General features: G+C 37.6%; 1 protein-coding gene across 2 annotated transcripts in view; it reads right to left on the reverse strand.

Moving 5' to 3' along the window:
- Window positions 1-7,691: 7,691 nt before the first annotated feature.
- LOC131194515 (NADH dehydrogenase (ubiquinone) complex I, assembly factor 6-like) overlaps window positions 7,692-23,033 on the reverse strand; it is a 29,129-nt gene continuing 13,787 nt past the window's right edge. For both annotated transcript variants that reach the window (XM_058175594.1, XM_058175595.1), the window contains exon 8: window positions 7,692-21,854. In XM_058175594.1, the coding sequence (XP_058031577.1) occupies window positions 21,726-21,854 (129 nt within the window). In that variant the 3' untranslated portion in view covers window positions 7,692-21,725. The remainder of the gene's footprint in view (window positions 21,855-23,033) is intronic.

Here is a 23,033-nt window from a genome sequence, read left to right on the forward strand (position 1 = left end):
CTGTATTAATATATCATTATCATTTCCAATTTTAAAGATAGATGGATATGACAAAATCTGTTTGGGTGAAGTGTGGTTCTTCCTCTTTGCACTTGTCTTGAGTGCAAAGTGGGAGATAAAACAAGGAACATACAAGTGAAGCTCTACTTCTCCTGTAACCTAGCTTGCAGTGTGCAAGATATGCTGGCCTCAGCACCATGGCAACCATGATGCTCTTCCCTCTGAATGCTCTGTATGCACATAGGCATCTTGCCAGAAAGATTATTTTGGTTGGGTTGCCAATTCTTGACAAGTGTTAAGATTGAGACATTTAAATAGTGTACATACCAAAAGCAATCAAATCATCCTTTTAAAAAATTGTAACAAAAATAAAGTACAGATTAATGTCATTCAAATGTTGGCATGAAGAATAAAAAAGAGGAGCCCAGAATCAAGTCAGGAAACTTATGTAAACAGTTCAATTATAAGCTTGCTTGAAAACACCTTAAGAGTTTTAAAATGTGAGCTTTTTACCATCCACTAAAAGTGTCAACCATACCTACACTGTAAATAAGACCCACTGAAAGATATGCAGTTTCTTTTTTTCAGTAAAAGTATTGTTTTTTAATATTGGAAAGCAATAATTTCATTGTATTCTGTAATGTCAAGGCTTAACTTGAGTATTGTGTCGAATTCTAGGCAACAATCGTTTCAGAAATATTAGAATAAGTTCAAGAAAGGTAAGCAAGGATGATCAGGGAAATGGAAATGAAGCCTTATAAGGAGAATCTGGATATGTTTAGTGTTAAGAACAGCTAACTGAAAAAGAATACAATAGTATAAACACACAAGAGAGCCATGATCTGTTCTTTATCACAGAGTGCAATAAATAAGATAAGTTCTCTATTAAAGTAAAAAATCCTAGCAGTTTGACAATCAATTACCAAGAGACGTTACAAACAATCCTTTGCTGAATGTATTTAAGCAGAGGCTAGATAGTTATCTATCTAAGATGCTATAATTTGGATCCTAATACAGAGAACTGAATTTCATGCCCTAAATCAGAGGTGTCAAACTTGATTTCATTGACGGCTGCATCAGGGTTGTGTTTGATCTCGGGGGCTGGGGTGGGCATGGCCAGTGGTGGGATTCAAGTAATTTAACAACTGGTTCTATGCCCTAATGATTTCTTCTAACAATCAGTTTGCCAAACTGCTCAGAGAGTTAACAAATGATTTTCCTGAAGTGGTGCGAACTGGCTGAATCCCGCCACTGGGCATGGCCAGGGTGGGTGTGGCCAGCTTGACGTTACTTGTGTTGGGGGCATCTGTGATGGACCGAGTGCTCTGCCAGCAAAAACGGGCTCCCAAGATCCGTTTTCAGCTGCAACGGCCTCCTGTCACCCTCTGCCAGTGAAAACCAAGCTCAAGGGGGCCACGTGTGCAGAATTTTCACTGGCAGGGCAACTCAGGCCAGTCCTTTGCTTTTTCTAGGGTGTCCCCAAGGGCCAGATCTAAGCACGCGGCGTGCTGGATCTGCCCCCCCAGGCCTTGAGTTTGACACCCCTGCCCTAAATCATGGTTGTCCAATCTTTTGGCTTGCCTGGGCCATACTGAGTGAAGAAGAAATGTCTTAGAATAGAACAGAATAGAATAGAATAGAATTTTTTATTGGCCAAGTATGATTGGACACACAAGGAATTCATCTTGGTGCATATGCTCTCAGTGTATATAAAAGAAAAGATAACATTCATCAAGAATCATAAGGTACTTGATTCTGCATATAAAATATAATATATATATATATAATATATATATATACATATATATTATATATATATATTATATAATATATATATATAATATATATAATATAGTTAATGTATATAAAATCTTATAAGTTTATGATCTTGTGAGACCACATTTACAGCTGTCTAGGGACACCTACTAATCAAAGGTTGGACATGCCTACATTAAATAGCTATGTCCTGCTTTATGATTCTATGGATAAAGAATATGCATTTCTGAATACATATGTTGTTTGAGTTTTTCTCTGCTTTGTCTTTCTTACTAATTTATAATATAAAAACAAATAATAGGAAAAATAGAGCAGGGATAAGGAAAGGGAAGAGTGTTGTAGAAAAGAAGGGAGAAAGAAAGAAAAGACGTTGACTTCTGCCTACCTTTGGTGCAGTAAAATAAGATAGTAACATCTAACTTCAACTTTTTACTTTTACATAATAGTATAAACTAGCCATTTCTATCTAATCCGTAAAACCCAAATCAAAGTTCCATTTTTTTCCACCTCAAGCACAAAGTCCAGAATTAGTTTCCAAGTAGAAACAAAATTAGTTATGTTTTTTTTCTTTTATGAAAGCAGCCAATTTTGTCATCTCTGCTAACTCCATTAACTTTTGCAGCCATTCATCCATTATGGGGATCAAAGTGTCCTTCCATTTTTGTGCATAAAGTAATTTTGCTGCCATCAACATATATAATATCAAAATTCAAAAATTCCAAAACTTTTCTCAAGTCTTTTTCCATTAAACCCAAAAGAAAAAGTTTCTGGTTTTATCTTTATATTCACTTACTTTAAGAATTTGCTGTATTAGAATATGAATCCTACTCCAATATTTCTTTGCTTTATCATATTCCCACCACAAATGATAAAAAGTCCCTTCTTTACATTTGCATTTCCAACATTCATTTGAAGTACCGTTATACATTCTTGATAACTTATCCAGTGTTGAATACCAATGACACATCATCATAATTTTTTTCTTTTAAATTGCAATTTAGTGTAAATTTTCTGTCCACATATTTTTCCATTGTTCAAATTTACATTATGTCCAAAGTTCCTTGCCCATTGAATCATACAATGTTGTACATATTCAGTTTCCAAATTCATCAATATTTTTTTATAAACCTTAGCAATAATTTGTTCATCACTGCCACACAGTAAGATTTCCAATTCATTTTTAACAAAGTCAGATCCATAACTCTTTTTGTCTAATTTAAAACTTTCAATTGTAAATACATAAATCAATGGCAGACATGTCCTTCTCATTTTAGCTCTTCCTCAAGTTTGGGGATAGGATGAAGCCTGTAGATTTGAGTTTTATTTAAAATGTTACATTGGGACCAGAAGACCTCAGCTCAAATCTTAGTCAAGAAGCTCACTTGGGCCAAGCAACCTTTATTGGGGTAATTCTGAAACTAAAACAACAAAAGACTCTATAAGCCCCCCAAAGAATGATACAATATAAATGTAATAAGCATACCACTAGAAGATGAAGAAACCAAAAATAGAAAAAGTAGAGAATACTGAATAATAACAAGGACCAATATGAAAAGAAAACCTTTAGTAGAAAGAAATATCTGTATTTTTTTTTCTTTTAGTAAAAAGAAACTGCTAGATAACAGATTAAGGAAAGAGCAATCATCACAAATCACATATAATTAGTATTTAAATGAATATATAAGTACAATCACGTAAGTATCTTCCTAGTAATTAGTGAGTAAGAAGGAACTCCAGAATTGCTATATTTGCTATGAGAAAGAAAATGAGAAATGTTTTTACTATGTCAAGAAGAAAAGCATATGCACATGTATATAAGAACGGGACAGCAGATACATAAAAATTGCTAGGAAAATATATGAAAACATGTCTTAGTTTTTCAAAACCTCAAATAGGTATTTACAGTTTCTTGGAGTGAGAATTCTTTATCATTCAATCTTGATTTATTTAAGGCAAGTGTTGTTTTGTTAAATCAGCTCCACACAGACTGAGCTATCCACAGAGAGAAGCAAAGGGAAGTGAACAAGGAAAAGAAGAGGAAATAATTTGTCTGATCAACAGAGAAGGAGAGATTGGACCCATTTATCTGAAATGCTATAGGGCTGCGATGGTGAACTTGTGGCACTCGTAGCCATATTAGTGGGCATGTGAGCTCAGCTCTGGTGGGCATGTGCGCACCAGCCAGTTGATTTTCTGTAGGGAAGTAGGGAAACAGGCCTCTGGTGGACCTGAGGGGTGGTGGGGAAGGCCCATTTTTCTCTCTCACCTGGCTCCAGAGTCTCTCTGTGAGTCTGGGGAGAGCAAAAATGGCCTTCCCCACCCCCTGGAGGCCCTCCGGAGGCCAGAAATGGCCCGTTTGCCAATTTCCAGTTGAACAGAAAGTGACTTTTTTGTTGTTCCCAGCCTCCAAAGCCTCTCTAAGAGTCTCTGGAGGCTGGGGACAGCAAAAAAACATCACTTACGGTCCAACTGGAAGTTGGCAAATGGGCCGTTTCTGGCCTCTGGAGGGCCTCCAGGGAGTGGGGAAGGCCATTTTTGCCCTCCCCATACTCAGAGAAAGGCTCTGGAGCCAGGTGAGAGAGAAAAATGAGCCTACCGGGTCATCGTGTGCCAGAAGCGGGAGCAGGGAGGGTCGCATGCACATGCATGGGGGCAGGGTGCATAGAGTTATGGGTGTGGGCATGTGCGCGCCCCCCTCCCCACTTCCCTCTTCTGGCATGCGATGGCAAAAAGGTTAGCCATCACTGGTATAGGGTCTCCAGCTTGAGCAGTGGGTTCGACTAGAACATGGGTATCAAATTCAATCACTTCACATGACATATCATGACATTTTTTGCCTTTGCGGAGCTGGGTCAGGCGTGGCCTGCACATGACGCATCTGACCCGCCAGTTTGCTAGGCCTGGACTAGAACTTCAAGATCCCTTCCAATTCTGTTAGTTCTGAGTATAAAAGCGAGGAACAGGTTTTGAGCAACTTGGGTGTGGATTTCCTAAATTATATGGTCACAGATACTATCTTGAAGAAATATTACATGTCAATGAGTAATAAAACCAAATGTTGCTGTTCTGATTAATGAAAAATACTGCAGGCTAAGTAGCAAAACTAAAATTATGGGCCCTGGTGCTTTCTGAACTTAGTTTTTTTGCAGACGTTTCATTGCCAAATTAAATTTTAATTACCAAATAAAATTACTTTGTAATTTTTATTTAATAAAAATATCTTTAGGGCCAAATCATTGACTCAATGTATGAAAATGCCTCAGTATTATGCTCCTCTGGCTAATGATCTAGGCCTCATTCTGTATGCAATGTGAATCTTGAAACCATGACAATTACAAGTCATACAGCTTAAATTCTGGAAAGTTGCATGGTAATTATACTCCCTTGCTCTGACTGTTTTTAATGTTCATTTTTTTCCATTTATTAAGAAGATGAGTATTACTATTTATGTCACGAAACTGGCATTGCCAAATCAAGATAAATGGCTGACGGTTTTTCTCCACTGCTGAGTTAGTCCACCAGTCCTTGATTGGGAGAAAACTATACCAGCATAAGATTTGATCCTATTGTTGCTATTACTATTCCACTTTTCTGCTGAATCATAGTACAGGTAGTCCTCAATTTATGATTGATCACTTAGTGACCATTCAATGTTACGACATCTGCCCAGAACTACTTTCAACCTGATTTCAAAGTTCCAACAGCCACTGCCCTTTCACAGGATCACATTTTGAGTGCTTGGCAACCAGCCCACATTTATAGCCATTTGCAGCATGCTGTGGTAACATGACTGCAATTTATGACTTTTTTGCCTGATGCTATTTACTTCCAGTTTCTGGCAAAAAAATGCCCATTGGGTACAATGGGTTCACTTAGCGACCACTATACAAAAGGTTGTGAAATCAGTTACAATCACATGGTGACCCACTTAACAATCAGCACAGTTTATGACTATAATTCCAGGCTTAATTATGGTATGGATCGTTGTATATACTTTGATTTAACATGTTCAGGACAAAGCTTGATTTCCACATGTTCAGATGCCTCTCAGCATCATCAGCCACTAGGAATATAGCTGAAGCTAAACAACCAGTATGGATAATTTTCAACTGTATAACAATGTGTTTAAAGAAAGATATGACAACTTCTCATACATTTGCTCTATTCCTTGTGTGTCCAATCACACTTGGCCAATAAAATTCTATTCTATTCTATTCTATTCTATTCTAGCAGGCTTGTTGACTTTGGCTCTGATCCTTTACCATACTGTTAGGAGAAATAAGGGTCTCTCTCACAACTGCACATCTGTTGAAAACAGCAGATGTGTGCTGCTCTTTTGGTTGAAGGGTATCAAGGGTCTTGGGGGAGAGGCTCTGCCCATAGCATCCTGAATTATCAATATAATCTTGGCTATGGGCTATTTGACGGCTTTGTCAGTAGTATAGAAACTGCTGCCTGCTGCTTTTGAATTAAGGGGAAATCCTAACATTTAACAATTAAGAAAAACATAAAGTTGTTTCACATATGTGTCAGTGGTGAGATATAAATGACATCATAGTGATATAGCAGAATAAAATGCTAGGGCATTTTTGTAGAGTGGTTAGATACTACAGGTAGTCCCTGAGTTATGACCATTCTTAAAGCGACTATTTGAAGTTACACTAGCATTGAACAAAAGGATTTATGACCAGTTCTCAAAGTTCTGGCCATTGTAGCACCCCCATGGTCACATGAACTCTTTCCTTACCTGGGTCTCCCTCCACTTCCCAATTAACAATCCACACATCTTGAGTTACAAAGACAACTGCCTGAATTGCCATCACTGAGTGATGCAGTCACATGATGCTGCATTTTATGACTGCATCACATAGCAACAGCAATCCTGGTCTCAAGTGCAGTCATAACTCAAGCACTACCAATAATGAAGGGAAAGTCCTTAGAGTTTTTGTAGTGACAAATTTGCATAAATATAAAACAATTTAAGGAATGAAAATATAATGTTAGAATCCCAAACCTATCCCAACAAGGAATGAGGATATTAATTAGATGGCTATGGAATGCAGACTGACTGGGTAAGATATTAAAGCCAGCCAAGTAGAATAAAGAATTATGGAGAAAGACAGGGCACCTCCCTAAAGCAATGAACAGAAACGCTTTTACTTTGTAATATATTGTTTCCTTGACCCTGGCTCTGCCCTTTGTAGAAACCACAGACCTTCAGCATACAATCTGTAGCCCCAGTGACAAACCATGCTCACACATTGTATCATCAATCTGAAACCACAATTTTCACACCAGACTGTCAGAATTACCCAACTTTCAGGTCTTGGAAACCCATTCAGTTTTTATTTATTATTAATCCTAAATCTGAATTTCAAAGATTTAAGATTTTATCAAAACAATTATTGGCAATCTAGGAAAATATTTAAATTATTAATATATTATAAAAATCCAGTGTTTGTGATTATGTGTGTCAAATCCTCATTTTATATCACTGGCTCTGTTTAGCGCATGTTACCAATTATTTCACTATGCTTGTTATGACATTCCTTATATACTTTTCAGTCTTTAATACTTAGAGGTACTTCAGATCTTACCTTTGAATTTTTCTTTTCTCTAAAGCAATCAAATACATAATTTCATCATTGATGAAGAGGCATTTTTTTATCTTTTTAAACCAAGAACTATTTTAAAAGCATGATTTGAAAATACGTTTCCTTGGTAATTGTGCTTTTTTAAGCTGTGTATTCAAACATTATTTTGTTTTTATTATTTCAGGGACACCAGTAAGGGAATTTCTCACCACTAAGTGTGCAGTCATGTTGGGCTTTTTAACCAAATAATAGCATGCATACCAGAGTGACTCATACCATTAAAGATAGAATTTTACGGAGTAGCAATAAAAAGACTGTAAATAGGCATCTATCACTTTTTATTGATTAAGAAACGTGAGGCAATTTTTCCAGTGCTATGTGAAAAGTCACCAGACTAGGATATAAGGTGGGGCTTTACCTACATTCATCAGAGGCAATCAACTGCTGTAAAAGTGCTTAAGTTTCACTGTAGATTCAGTTCAAACCATGTCAAGTGATATACTGAGAAGCCTCAGCAACATTTTTTCCGCTTCACTGCTCTATTTAAACATATCTGGAGGGAGACCAAGTTAAGATGGCTGATGTTCCAAAAACATTTTAATTCTCTTGTTAATATAATATTTCATAAAAGGAGGTTACTGTCACACTCAGGGAAACTATGCAGAAAATTGTAAGAAAAACACGGGTGCACAGAAAAAAACAATTTTCAGTGTAGACTGAATATTCTCAGTAACACAGAATGCTGTTGGGGGTAATAGGGAAAAATACACACAATCCAACAGGAAGCAAAACAGAATTAACAATCCATAAATCCATGAACAGAAGTCACAGGCTGTAGATAAGGGGAACGTACCAGTATATCACCAATCTCTTTCCACTTATGACTATATGACTGTAACTTTGTTGCTGGCAATCCTTATGATTTATATTGATATATTGACCATCATTTGTGTTGTAAATGTTGTACCTTGATGAACGTATCTTTTCTTTTATGTACACTGAGAGCATATGCACCAAGACAAATTCCTTGTGTGTCCAATCACACTTGGCCAATAAAAAATTCTATTCTATTCTATTCTATTCTATTCTATTCTATTCTATTCTATTCTATATGAACCATACAATATCACAATTTTGTGAATTACTCCCTTTCCCAGTCTCAAATAATGTAATTATCTGATTTTTTAAAAACCGACATACTGTTGTTTTACCTAAGCATTTCAGCAACAGCAGTCCCAAATGGTATCCTTGAGTCACAAACAAGGAATGACTAATTGTTCCATTCCCCCCCCCCACATATGTCCAAATTACCCCCTTGGGGAAAATTGCCCTCAATTTTAAAATCACTGTGTTAGAAGCTCTTGGTTTAGCTCTTTTTACTCACTTTCAATTTTCCCCCTTTAAAATAACGTTTTAAATCTTAATCTTCCCTTATTCTCTTCAATTATATAATTTGAAGCTATATTTTTCTATACATGTATAACATTGTACAATCATTCTCTTTGATGCCTATTTTTCTTTTCCACAACACCTTTCACTTTATTGTTTAACTAAGCATCCTTTTTTATACTTTCCATTAGCATAAATCCACATATTTCTCTGGAATATTTCAGACACAATTATTTTCCAAGCAGTGTCCACATTGTTTTTCATACACATTTGATTCATTCAGTTGGGAGAGTTATCTCTTATCTAACACCTTTGCATACAGAACTCAGAGTTTCTCTTTCTGAAGTAATTTTACTATCACTCTAGATTCTATCACTGTTTTCCTATTTTCCAGTTCCATTTTCCCCCTAAGATCCATTCTTTATTAAAAATAGCCTGTCTCAAGAGACAGTGGGATGGTTGTAGGAGAGTCAAGCAGTTGATTGCAATCGCATGATTGAAGCCGCACCCCTTTTTAACAAAACACACACACACACACGCACACAAAGGCCCATCTTTCTCAGAAATACATATCAGTCATTATTTGAGGGTTATATTCTTTTCTTTCCTATTAATATTCATGAACACAGTTGAATAAACCAAGTACTTAAGCAGAAATTCAATGCTGCCAAAAAGGCCAACACAGTCCTAGGCTGCATTAATGGAGGGATAGACTGAAGATCACATGAAATGTTAATACCACTTTATAATGACTTGGTAAGACCACACTTGGAATACTGCATCCAATTTTTATCGCCACAATGTAAATAAAAAGTTGAGACTCTAGAAAGAGTGCAGAGAAAAGCAACAAAGATGATTAGGGGCAGTGGTGGGCTGCAACCGGTTTAACAACCGGTTCTGTGAGCAGGCGCGCATATGCGCAGTGTTCAAAATACAGCAATTTGAAGCTCAGCTGCTTACCTTCTAAGGCAGCCCTGGCAAGTAGAACAGCGGAGGCGCGGAAATCAGTTGTGCCGCACCAATCAGCTGAGCCAGAAAGAAGGAAATATAGGGCAGGGGTGGGTGAGCGGGGCCAACTGATGGTCAGAACTACCGGTTCGCTAGAACCAGTCCGAACCGGCAGCAGCCCACCACTGATTAGGGGATTTGAGGCTAAAACATGAACAGTTGCAGGAATTGGATATGTCTAGTTTAATGAAAACAACTAAGGGCGACATGATAGCAATGTTCCAATATTCAAGGGCTGCTACAAAGAAGAGGGAGCCAACCTATTCTCCAAAGCACCTGAAGGCAGGACAAGAAGCAATGGATGGAAAGTAATCAAGGAGAGATCCAACCTAGAGCTAGAGGGAAATTTCCTGACAGTGAGAACAATTAATCAGTGGAACAATTTGCCTCTAGAAGTTGTGAATGGTCCAATACTGGAAGTTTTAAAGAAGATATTGGACAACCATTTGTCTGAAATGGTATAGGGTTTCTTGCCTGAGCAGGGGGTTGGACTAGAAGACCTCCAAGATACCTTCCAACTCTGTTATTCTGTATTTTGTAATGATCCATTGACTGTACTCTCATTTTATTCATGCTTGTATATGCATGTTATCTAGCAGAATAAATCTTTGCCCTATATTGCACTGATTGGGAATGTTGAATAGTTTTCCCCAAACACATCTCTGGTTTCTTTCATGTTATAGGGGTCTAAACAAAACACACACAAGATATTGACCTTCATTGCCCATCATGCGTTTGTTAATCAAGGCTTTTGTTTAATTCCTTTTAATAGCAGAAAAAAGACCCATCTAGGCTGTACCTGTGCCTCCTGCTGCAGTTTGCCTCACTAGTAGCAAAGACAATAATAGACTACTATAAACTTGGCAAATTATCCATTGGTTTAATTTACTAATTACTGTATTTTTCGCTCCATAAGATGCAATCCCCCCCCCCCCCGCAAAAGTAGGTGGAAATGTCTGTGCGTCTTATGGAGTGAATATTGCATCACAGGCTGGGTCCTTTTACAGTGCTGAACCCCGCCTCTTCTGTCTTTGTCATTGCCTGCCTCTTCTGTCTCTTTTCCGCAGTGCAGGAGTCAATAGGCAGAGCTGGCACATGAGAGGACACTTATCTGTGGTCCTCTCAGGCGCTGCCTAATATTTTTTTTTCTTGTTTTCCTCTTCTTAAACTTAGGTGCGTCTTATGGCCAGGCGCATCTTATGGAGTGAAAAAATGTGGTACCTGCTGCTGGAGAAAATGATGAATTCATACTTGCATCTTGGTGGTAAAATAATAATTTATCCTTACAAAATATTGATTGTGCTGAGATTGCCTTTTAAGTTTTGCAAGCTTTAGATTAATGGTTCTCAATCAGTTTTATGAGTTTCATAGGTGGCACTGAGGTGTCGTCTGGTTAGTGCACAGACAAATCACATATTCAGTCTTTAAAACTTAACTCTAAATGATAAAGAGATTTTCTACAATTATATAAGTATTCTCTTTGTCACGGTTCTTTGAAAGGCTAGTTGGGATTGCACCTGGATAATCAAACCACATGGTAATATTCAACCCTTCTGGAAAAATTTGCCAAGCCAGGAAGGTTGACAAGAACCTAAAAGCCAATTTGCAGAGTTTTAAAATAAGGCTGAAGACTGAATGAAATTATTGTCCTCTTTGTCCTAAAACCATACTTTCCCCCGCCCCCAAACATTTAAAAAGTAAATTCAAGGAATAATATAAACTTTATTTTACAGTGAAACAATTGGGCTTCTTATTAATAGTACTATAGCTTCTATGTATTAATCTACAAATACGCTGCTGTTAAAAACAAAGGTGTTATCAAACTGCAACAATATTTTACAAATTATAATGAGCAATTCATTACTTAATTAACCAATAGCCAATTGCTACAAAAGACTCTTCCGTTGGGTGTCAGTCTTATAGATGTACGGACAGAAAGAAAAAGTATGGTAGGCAGATTGTGGAGGTTTATATAATTTCCCTGCCTTCTGTTTATAAACACTTGCATCATGTTTGGCACCAACTTTAGGAAAACTGAATAGAAGTCTCAGAAGAGAATATTTTCATCAAGCAGACATATGCTGTTAAGTGTTAGAAAAGGAGAAATAGCACTGAATACAGAGAAACTAGAATAAGTATTTCACAAATGCTCCCAGATGTCCAGTCTGTTGCCTCTAACCTAAAATATGCATGGTTTTTCCAGAGTGAAGTTAAGTATGCTTTTAAGAGATGTTCTGGAGAGGGATGCATATTTGAAAGCATAATTAAGAGTAGGACAACAAGGTGAACAGAGCCAAGGGGCCGTGGTGGCTCAGGCTGTAAGATAGCCTGTTATTAAAACACAGCTGCCTGCAATTACTGCAGGTTCTAGTCCCACCAGGCCCAAGGTTGACTCAGCCTTCCATCCTTTATAAGGTAGGTAAAATGAGGACACAGATTGTTGGGGGGGGCAATAAGTTGACTTTGTAAATATACAAACAGAATGAGACTATTGCCTTACACACTGTAAGCCGCCCTGAGTCTTCGGAGAAGGGCGGGATATAAATGTAAATTTAAAAAAAAAAGATAAAAACTATTGACTCAATTCAATGGTTGATATAATAGTGAAGAGCCCCTCCTAGAAGTTTGTTTTATTATCTTGAAATATGTCTTTCTTTCTTCCTTTCTTCCTTCTTTTCCTTTCCTTTCCTTTCCTTTCCTTTCCTTCCTTCCTTCCTTCCTTCCTCCTCCCTCCCTCCCTCCCGTCTCAGGGTGTGTGTACACAAGATGGCTGGTGTAGTATTGCCATCCAAACCTTGCATGCATCACATACACACAAGGATCATACCACTGCAATTGCTATCTTTCAAATTTTTATTCCCACCCTTCCTATGGACACTTAACTGTTACAGGTTATTTGGTCCCTTTCGTGATAATCCGTCATTATTCTGCATCTGTATATTCTTCTTTCTTTTTCTATATCTTTTTTTAAAATATTCTTTGATACTGTGATGTAATTATCTACTATAATAATATTTTCCGATGGAGTACATGAGTTCTTTCCTCATTTTAGTCTCACAACTCTGAAAGAGCATGGTTGGCCACAAGTCACCCAGTTTGACTGCAACTTTGACCAGATCTTATCTGTCTCAATCCAACATATATTTATTCAGAAATAAATATATTCATAGTCATAGAATCATAGTTCTGGAAAGTATCCCTGACAGATGGCTGTCTGTATCTCCTTGACTACGACCAGTGAAGGAGGAGGAAAGTAGTTTCATTTTCAAACTGTTCTTACTAATAGGTTTCTCTTAATTTTCAACCAGAATCCGTCTTCCTGTAGTTTAAAGAGCTAATTCTCAGTATTTCAACTGGCATGATTGAAAACCTTTGTATGACATCCTTCCAGATACTTGAAGATTGCAATCCCAGCTTTCTTTGTTCCAAAGTTAGCCATATCCAGTTCTCTGAATTTGCCATAGTCCAGGGGTGACAAACTCGTGGCCAGACAAGGAATAATGGATGGAAACTAACCAGAGAGAGATTCAACCTAGAAATGAGGAGGAACTTTCTGACAGTGAGAACAATCAACCAATGGAACAGCTTGCCTTCGGAAGTTGTGGGAGCTTGATCACTTGAGACTTTCAAAAAAAGATTGGACTGCCATTTGTCGGAAATGGTATAGGATCTCCTGCTTGGCGGGGTTGGACTAGATGACCTATAAAGTCCCTTCCAATTCTGCTAATCTGTAATCTGCGTCACATGCTGGCCACACCCACAATGATTTAGCAAAGTGGGGGAAAGTCATGATATGTCATGTGACGATGCAAGTTTGATACCCCTGGCATAGTGCATCTTATTTTCCACTCTCCTGATGATCTATACCACAGCACTCCCAGCCTGGCATGTTCGTGGTGGCTTATTGCCCTCAGTATGAGGAGAAATCTCATTCAAGTATAGAGATGTTAAAGGAAAGCTTCAGTGATCTTTCAGTCAAATCTAATCTGCCAATCTAGATAGAGGGCAGAGACCATTAATGCTCAGGAAACTGAGCAACCAATCAAGAGCAAGAAATTTTCCTCCTTTTTCTGATTAGACTGTGTTTTTTGTTTTTTGTTTTTTTAAAAGAGGAGGAAGCCCCACGTTGCTTTTATTGTGTCTTCTCTGCCACATGAGGAAAAGTGTAACACATAAATCCCCAATTCCTAGGCATCTGGAATTGAAGCAGCAGGAAAAACCCAAGTATTCTGGGGAATAATGGCACTAAACATAGATCTGGATTTTGGATTTAGTTTACAGAATAATCTGACCTGCTGGAGACATGTTTGTTTTGTTCTTCCTGTGTGTTTTCCTCTCTGGAAGACTCGGCCCTGAGATAAGTTTCACAGAATCTATTGTCTTATTTCCTTTTTAATTCTTTTTCTTTGGTTTTTAACCTTGATAGTTTTTGAACTATGAATTAGAAACTTTGCTTTTCTGCTGAACTCTGTTCTATTTTCTCTCCCTGCAAGGATTTTAATTTAAGCATACAACGTTTCTGTTCAGTTAGCCTATGCAAAAGAGTTGGAAGCTCCCCATACCACCAAAGAATAAAATATTTTGGGGAATCGAATCGAATATAAATAGAAATAGAAATAGAATAGAATTCTTTTATTGGCCAAGTGTGATTGGACACACAAGGAATTTGTCTTTGGTGCATATGCTCTGTGTACATAAAAAGACAAGATAAAAGAAGCACAGTATTATATGTCCGCAAAGGGAGAAATGGAGAAACATGCTTTTAAAGACAGAAAGCAGACTCAGTCTTTCTTAATAGCACCAGCAGATATTTTATACCCATTCAGAAAAAATGGGCTCAAAATCACCCAACTGCCTTCATATCTAAAGTGGGACTAGAACTCACAGTCTCCCAGCTTCTAGCCTGTTACCTTAAACTGCTACACCAAACTGACACTCATCCCCATTACACTTTACTAAACCTATTTCAATTTGTCTGAATCCTATATAAGATATGATATCTGGGGAGGGGCTTTACCGGTACAAGAAAATAGTGGAGTATCATCTCCTACAAGTGGAATATTGTGCTTTCACTGAGCTAGTCTAAAATTGTCATTTTTGCAGCTACATAGCACTGTTGATTGGTATTAAATTTGTTGATTCATAAGCCACATTTGTACTAAACGGCGGGTTTAATCATCTGCTTCCTCAGGCCATTGACTTACCGCCAACAGCTAGCAATCACTTATCACATGGTCAGCTGAGAAGCAGCCATATTCCGAGTTTCCCATCTGCTACATAAAACATTTCCTGGAGCACGTATCTCAACCTTGGCAGCTTGAAGATGTGTGGATTTCAACTCCCAGCATAGCTGGTTGGGAAATTCTGGGAGTTGAAATCCACATATCTTCAACTTGTCAAAAGTTAAGAAATACTATGCTAGGATATTTTTGCCAGAGCAGAAGAAAAAAAACCATGATGGTGCAATTGAAATTAGCATTATTGTAGGTAGAGAAGGACAGGCTTGTGCAGCCATACATTGTTTTGCCTCTTTTGGGACCCTGTAAAACAGAAAAAGAATACCCAAGATGGTGACTTTATCTGACTCAGATACAGGAAAATACATTTGTTCTTACTCTCCAGGAAGCAATTTGCATAACATGGTTGAGTGGGAAGAATTAATTTAGCTCTAGATTAATTATGGGAATTAAGCTGGTTAGAATGTTAGCATATTCTATTAGTCTGCCCTGTGACTTAACTACTAGCTAACTGGGTGATCTGAACTGGCCCATATTCAGTTTCTTTGTTATCTTTTCAAGATCCTTTCACTTCAGCTGTTATCAAGCCAAATATGAAAGCCCATTTGGTTTAGTGTTTAAAGGCGCCAGACTTAGAAGTAGGAGACCATGAATTCTAGTCCTGTTTTACGCATTAACCTGTTGGATGATTTTGAGTCCATTATTCTTTCTCAGCCTTAGGAAGGAGGAAGAAGGTAACCCCCAATTACTTCTAAAAAATTTTCCAATAAAATTTTATGGACTTGTCCAGCAACTGCTGGGAGTAAAGATTGACTCAAAGGCACAAAAAAGAGGGGAAAACTTTTGATTTTCTTTTCCTCAGCAAAGATCTTTTTATCTGTCTCTGTTAAACATTATTTCGGTAATCTGACAATTTCTGATATGGAGAGATTTGTATTTATTCACTTACATACATACAGAAGTGTTTGTAACATGGCTGGATTGCCAACAGGGAAGAAGTTGCTATGAGCAATCTCAGGGCTAGAGGGATTTGTGTGAGTCTTCAAGTCTAAGCTTGATTTGCATCATGTTATGCAGTGATTATGTAACATATTTAACCTGGTTACTGAATGAATCAATTTTCTAAGGAATAAAGGAAGATAAAAGCGTATTGTGTGAACAGAATCAGTTCTTGTGGAGGGATCTGTAACTTTAAAACTGGGGTGACTTAATGAAGTGTTTGTGCTATCCTAGAGTACAAAGAGACAACTCTAGACTATTTAGCTAGCTTTAAAACATATTTTTTTCTCCTGTGATGAACAAATGTGTCTCAAAACACTTTCAATATTTCTTTAAACTTAAGAAACATAATATATCTTAAATATCTGGTGAACAATGTTTTTTGGGAGCCATGCAAATATCTGAATCAGTACACAGAACTCTTTCAACATTGATATTCAATGAATGAATGAATGTTCTTGATTGATTCTGTAAGCAAAGATGCTAAATAGCATAGAGATCTTGTAGGCACTACAGTATAAGCTCTTATATATTGATTACATCCCTACCCTTTTATTCACACAAACCTTGTGAATTTATGTGCCATTTTGCAGCCAAATGGATGCTGACTGAGATATCAGAGTATTATGCTCTGATGACATATACTACTCAGTTGCATCTGTTTACAGCTCCTTGAGTACATATATTTCTGTTATACAATTTGGGCTGACTTATTGTGCTAAATAATTATCTTAAATCTCTTTCTCATAATTGTTTTGTTTACATTACATTATATAATTAAGACCCTCAATTTCAAATGTGGTAGCACAGATATGTGATGTGGAAAACACTGTACTTACGCAGAATTTATACCGTCAACTTACAATTTGTACGTTTGTAAAAACAATTTGAATTGACTACAGCCTTCAAAGTCAGTCACAACCTAAATTTGAACTTATGACTGTCATCCCACCCCCACAGTCATGTGATCGCAACTCACGTCAGTTGTATCATTCCATGGTCCCGCAAAAAACACCATTGGTTAATGTGGATTCACACTTATGACTGATTTTACTTATCACCATTAAAAATGGTAGTAAAATTGGGTCTGGTCACAGACTTCACAGGTAGGATTGTAAAATGTATTCAGATAAAAACATATCCCAAATTCTTTCACATGGGTGGGAAATAAATGGCTTTTCAGAACTGCCAGTATCTTTCACTATGCATGTAATTCAGCAACATAGCAAGGCCATTGGTTCCTGAGGATACGTCTTTTTTAGATCAGTTCTTTGCGCTAATTGTACAGCAGTCTCTTAAATCAAATGAAGATGTTGGGGTTGCATTCATATTCCTCCCAATTATTATGCTACTTCTCTTGCATGCGAAGGACTCTCGGCCTATACTTGAGGGTTGGCTACATACGCCTACAAATCCCAGAATGCCTCACCATGCATTGTAGACCAAAAAAATTGGAGAATCCAAGGTAGGACAATGTTGGGTTATGGTTTTATTCAAGTTTCTAGTCGATATCAACATGTGGATAATGCTGAGATGAATTAGTCTTTGCTTAACAACCAAAATGGGGATGCAGTGGCTTAGTGGCTAAGATGCTGAGCTTGTTGATCAAAAGGTCGGCAGTTCAGCGGTTCGAATCCCTAGTGCCGCATAACAGGATGAGCTCCTGTTACTTGTCCCAGCTTCTGCCAACCTAGCAGTTTGAAAGCACGTAAAAAATGCAAGTAGAAAAATAGGGACCACCTTTAGTGGGAAGATAACAACGTTCTGTGTGCCTTTGGCATTTAGTCATGGTGGCCACATGACCACAGAGACATCTTCAGACAGCATTGGCTCTTCGGCTTTGAAACAGAGATGAGTACCACCCCCTAGAATCGGGAACGACTAGCACATATGTGCGAGGGGAACCTTTACCTTTACCTAACAACCAAAATTGGGCCTGACAACTCTGTCACTAAATGATACAATCATTAAGCAAGATAGCACATGACCACAAAGTGGCCTTACCTCACTTCCATTACAACAGTTAAGGGAATCACCCATGGTTGTTAAGTAAGAGACGTGACCGCAACTTGGGATTTTACTGTCAGCTTCTCCATTGATTCTGCTTGTCAGAAGTCAGCTGTGACAGGCATAAATGGCAATCGTGACCACAGGACACTACGACAGTCATTAAACACCACCGGTTCTGAAGTGCTGGAATCACAATCACATGACCATGGGGGATGGTGCAGTGAGGGCCAGCCATAAACATGCTTTTTCAGTACCAGAATAATTTCAAACCACCACTAAACACAGGGCAGTTGTTAAGCAAGGACTGACTACCTGTACAATTCAAAATTTTTACATTCAGAATAGAGGACATCTTTAAAAAAAAATAACCACAGAGAAAGCAGAGATATTCATATATACTAAAAAGAGGAGAGAGAGGTCAGAAGATGGAAGGATTGCTGGAGGAAATGATCCATGGATAGGCTAGCTAACTCCTTTAAACAGAAGGAAGAAATTAACCCATCAGCCTGTAAATCAGTGGTTCTCAACCTTTATAGTGCTGCGACCCCTTTAATACAATTCCCCATGATGTGGCGACCCCCAACCGTAAAATTATTTTCGTTTTGAATTTATCGCGCCTGAAGCCATATGGCTAGCAATCTGAACTGCTTGCAATTGCCTTGAGGACGGAGGCATTAAAGCGGAGACTCCTCCCCTATTAAGTTTATCGCGCCTGAAGCCAGATTAGGCTAGCGATTGAGAGTGATTGCAGCTGGCTTAAGAGGGAGACATCAGAGCACCCAGATTTTTGGGGGGGCAATAAGTTGACTTTGTATATAATATACAAATAGAATGAGACTATTGCCTTACACAATGTAAGCCGCCCTGAGTCTTCGGAGAAGGGCGGGATATAAATTCAAATTAAAAAAAAAAAGAGCAAAGATTTCTCTCTTTTTTAATTGATCATGCCTGAAGCCGAATTCGGCTAGCAATTTGAAGAGCCTGCGGCTGGCTTGTGAAGTCAGCCATTGGAGCGCGATTCTTCAACTCGCAAGTATACTTCCCATATTTCCGATGGTCTTAGGCGACCCCTGGCAAATCGTCATTCGACCCCCAACGGGGTCCCGACCCACAGGTTGAGAACCGCTGCTGTAAATGATCAGCACAAGGAAAAAATACTTGTCACAAGCTGCCTCCTGGTGTTCATCCACAGGGAGAATTCTAGGCAGTTTCCTGAGAGAAGGGAAATTAGGGGTTGAGGAAGACAAATTTCACCTACTTAGCTTCTGTTGATTACAGATTCCATAGCCGGGAATACCTGCACTTTGACACAGTATTGTATCATTCTCTAAAACCTTACAATCTCACATGACTTCTGTTGCAATTTTCTGAAGTCACATCCTGTTTACTGGGTCCTGTCTGCTCATGCATATTCTCTGGGTTTTACTACACCTCCTTCCCTTCCATCACACAAGGAATCATTTCTCGCCTTTTGCAGCTACATAAAATAAAATTATGCATCCGATAATATTTGTGTATTTTCTCTGCTTTTCCAAAGCGTCTGTTTTCATTAAAGACTATCTGAGCCTAAGTAAAATGAAGAACAATTTCTTCTGAGTCAAACCACTAGTCTATTTTAGGGCAGTGTTAATTATAGTTGCTGGTACCCAGGTCTCCTGTGTTTCAGAAAATGAAACTTTCTAAACTTTTCTTGAAATGTTGTAGATTCAAATGGGTATTATTTGCGTACAAAACAGATTTTGAAGCTTCTTCATCAATCCCAACCTCTCAGTTTATCTAGTCAAGATTTAACAGGCATAGGCCAAAGTGTAATTAATATTATCCTGAGCCAACTGATGTTCAAACCTTGGTTGATTTCTGAAATATATGAAATTCTTTCTTAGGCATACCCTGTCAAAGAAATACTATTTTTTTTAAAAATAATCCCATAGTAAAGCTATTCCAATACAACTGTCTTTTCATAAGGCAAACATCTACGAATGAACTGTGTTGATTTGACCAACAAATCGTAACTTTAATTCCTGCACATCATACTAGAAAAGTTTCCATATCAAATGTCTGAATGATATAAAAAGTTTGCAAGATATTTGCAAACAGATATTTCTACTGGCCAATTTTGAAAGAGTGTTTCATCCAGCAGCAAAATTTAAAAGTATTTGCAAGTTATAAATGTTAGAAAATTTGTGTCACCTGAAAACATTGTATGAGATTGGCAGCCATTTAACTGCCATTTAGCATGTTAACAGTATTTTTTTTTGGTATTTTTTGATGTAGTGATTAAGGCATCAGGCTAGAAACTGGGAGATGGTGAATTCTAGTCCCACTTTAGGCATGAAGCTAGCTGGGTGATTTTGAGCCACTCACTCTCTCAGCCCTAGGAAGGAGGCAATGGGAAGCTACTTCCAAAATATTGCCAAGCAAGTTAATGAACCTATCTAGGTAGTCACTAGGAATTTAAAAAAACTGACTTGAAGGTGCACAAGCACACACACATTCACAAATATTTTCTATATTTAGAAAATATAGAAAAATATATTAACCAAGTACCAGCCAATTAATTAGCCAAACTACTGTTGCTAGAAAATAACATTTTTGGGGTTTCTCTTTTGTAGGGACTTATGACTGGCACATATAAGTGAAAATATATAATCTGCATATTGTTCAGGTTTTTATGTTTCATGTTTTTAAATTTGCATGTGGGGGCTTTCTTTTTGCATGTTATTATTTTTTGTAAATAATACAAAACTACTATTTCTGGTGAAAAGCAGTAGTGAAACATTTTAACAAGTTAAGGCTTGCAAACATTCTTTTTAAAAAAAGTACAAAATCAGCATCCTATAGAATATTCTCCCCAATCTGGACATTTGTCAAATGTCAATGTTCAACTCCCAGAATTTCCACAATGCTTTATGTTAACTATAAAACTGTATGTTCACTTTATCAAATTTTGCTGTCTGTGTTTTAATCTGTACAGGTAATCCTCACTTTACAGCAGTTCATTAAGTGACCTTTTGAAGTTACAATGGCACTGAAAAAGTGACTTATGACCGTTTTTCACATTTATGACCTTTGCAGTATCCCCATGGTCACGTGATTTACATTTGGATGCTTGACAACTGGTTCATATTCATGACTATTGCTGTGCTTCAAGGTCATGTGATCATCTTTTGCGACCTTCTGACAAGCAGGGTCAATGGGGAAGCCAGATTCACTTAACAACCTATTAACCAACTCAACAACTGCAGGGATCCACTTAACAAATGTGGCAAGAAAAGTCGCAAAATGGGGCAAAAGCCACCTAACAAATTTGTCACTTAGCAACATAATTTCTTAGCTCAATTGTGGTCATAGGTCGAAGACTACCTGTAATTGATGCAAACACCTGGCTGAACCTAAGCAAGGCTCTGTTTGATTAGTCCCTGGATGGAAAGTTGCTAAAGAACTCTCAAATTCCATGATGATGGGCATCATGGATAGAATTAGATTTGGATGACAACACTTGCGTTCAAATACAGACTCAGTCATGCAGTTTACTCTGTGACAGTGGGCTAGTTACTAATTTACCAAATGTATTTCATAAGGTTGTTGTGAAGTCTGGGATTGGATTAAATATGAAAAAAGGTGTCTGGATATATCATCCATATAACATTGCCAAGTAAATGAATACATATATATAATAATTCTCAATCAGAAATACTCAACGTCATATTTTTCAATAAGCTTTTTTCCATGATCTAATATACAGATGCAAAGGCAGTAAAGTGCTCTTCTGGTGCAAACTTGGATGAAATACATTGAAGTCAGCTTTTTGTATTTTATGTAAATAATCTTCAATAGCAACCTGGAAAGAAAGAGGATATAATAATCATTATTATATATATAAAACAATACATTAAATATATTATAAACAATGAAATATATACAATAATTATTGTTGCTATAAAATGCCAATGTATTAATGGCAAATGGAACACAGATTTATAGCAGGGGTCTCCAACCTTGGCAACTTTAAGACTTGTGGACTTCAACTCCCAGAATTTCTCAGCCAGCAAAGCTCAACTCTGGGAGTTGAAGTCCACAAGTCTTGAAGTTGCCAAGGTTGGAGACCCCTGATTTATAGGACATCCTGTCATGCTAGTAGAATATGAAATTCATGTTTAGTTTTCAGACACAAACTTTAAATTTCACTCTGTCCAGTGGAAAGTGTTACTCTCACAAACACCAACTGGCTACAGGCAGTTCTCGACTTGCAGCCACAACTGAGCCCCATATTGTTGTTGCTAAGTGAAGCATTTGTTAAATGATTTTGCCCCATTTTCCTTCCATAGTTGTTAAGTGAATCACTGCAGTTGTTAAATTAGTAACACAGTTGTTAAGCTAAGTGAATCTAGCTTCCCCATTGACTTTGCTTCTCAGGTCACAAAAAGGGACCACATTGCCCCCAGACACTGCAATCGTCATAAATATGAGTCAGTTACCAAGCGTCTGATCACGTGACCACGGAGATGCTGTAATGGTCGTAAGTGTAAAAATGATCACAAGACACTTTTTTCAGTGCTGTTGTAACTTTGAACAGTCACTAAATGAACTGTTGTTAAGTTGAGGACTACCTGAATTAAGTTTCTGACACATTTAACATAGTTATTTTACTTGGGAAGAAAAGTCCAACCTTCCTTCCTAATGAGAAGCCAGATGGCAAAAAATAATCCTATCTATATCCCTGCAACACCACAACGTTCCTCGTAACTGTTGGGAAGCCTAAAAAATAGTTTTGGGAAAGAATTCCCATCTCAACTTTAGACAATTTGTTCCACCAAAAGAAATCACAACCATATTGACTGCACCTTTCTTTTTTTAAAAAAAAAAATCCCAATCTAAATTGTGCTTGTGTTAACTCATTAATTATGTCAAAATGACAGTGTTTACCAGAACACTTGATTAAAGCAAATGTTGTGAAAGAAAAGCCAAAGGGGATAGGTGAATAAGCAAGACTATTTGAAAATGTGGCTAGATATTTGTC

The sequence above is a fragment of the Ahaetulla prasina genome, chromosome 3, assembly GCF_028640845.1.
Source record: "Ahaetulla prasina isolate Xishuangbanna chromosome 3, ASM2864084v1, whole genome shotgun sequence".
NCBI lineage: Eukaryota > Metazoa > Chordata > Lepidosauria > Squamata > Colubridae > Ahaetulla > Ahaetulla prasina.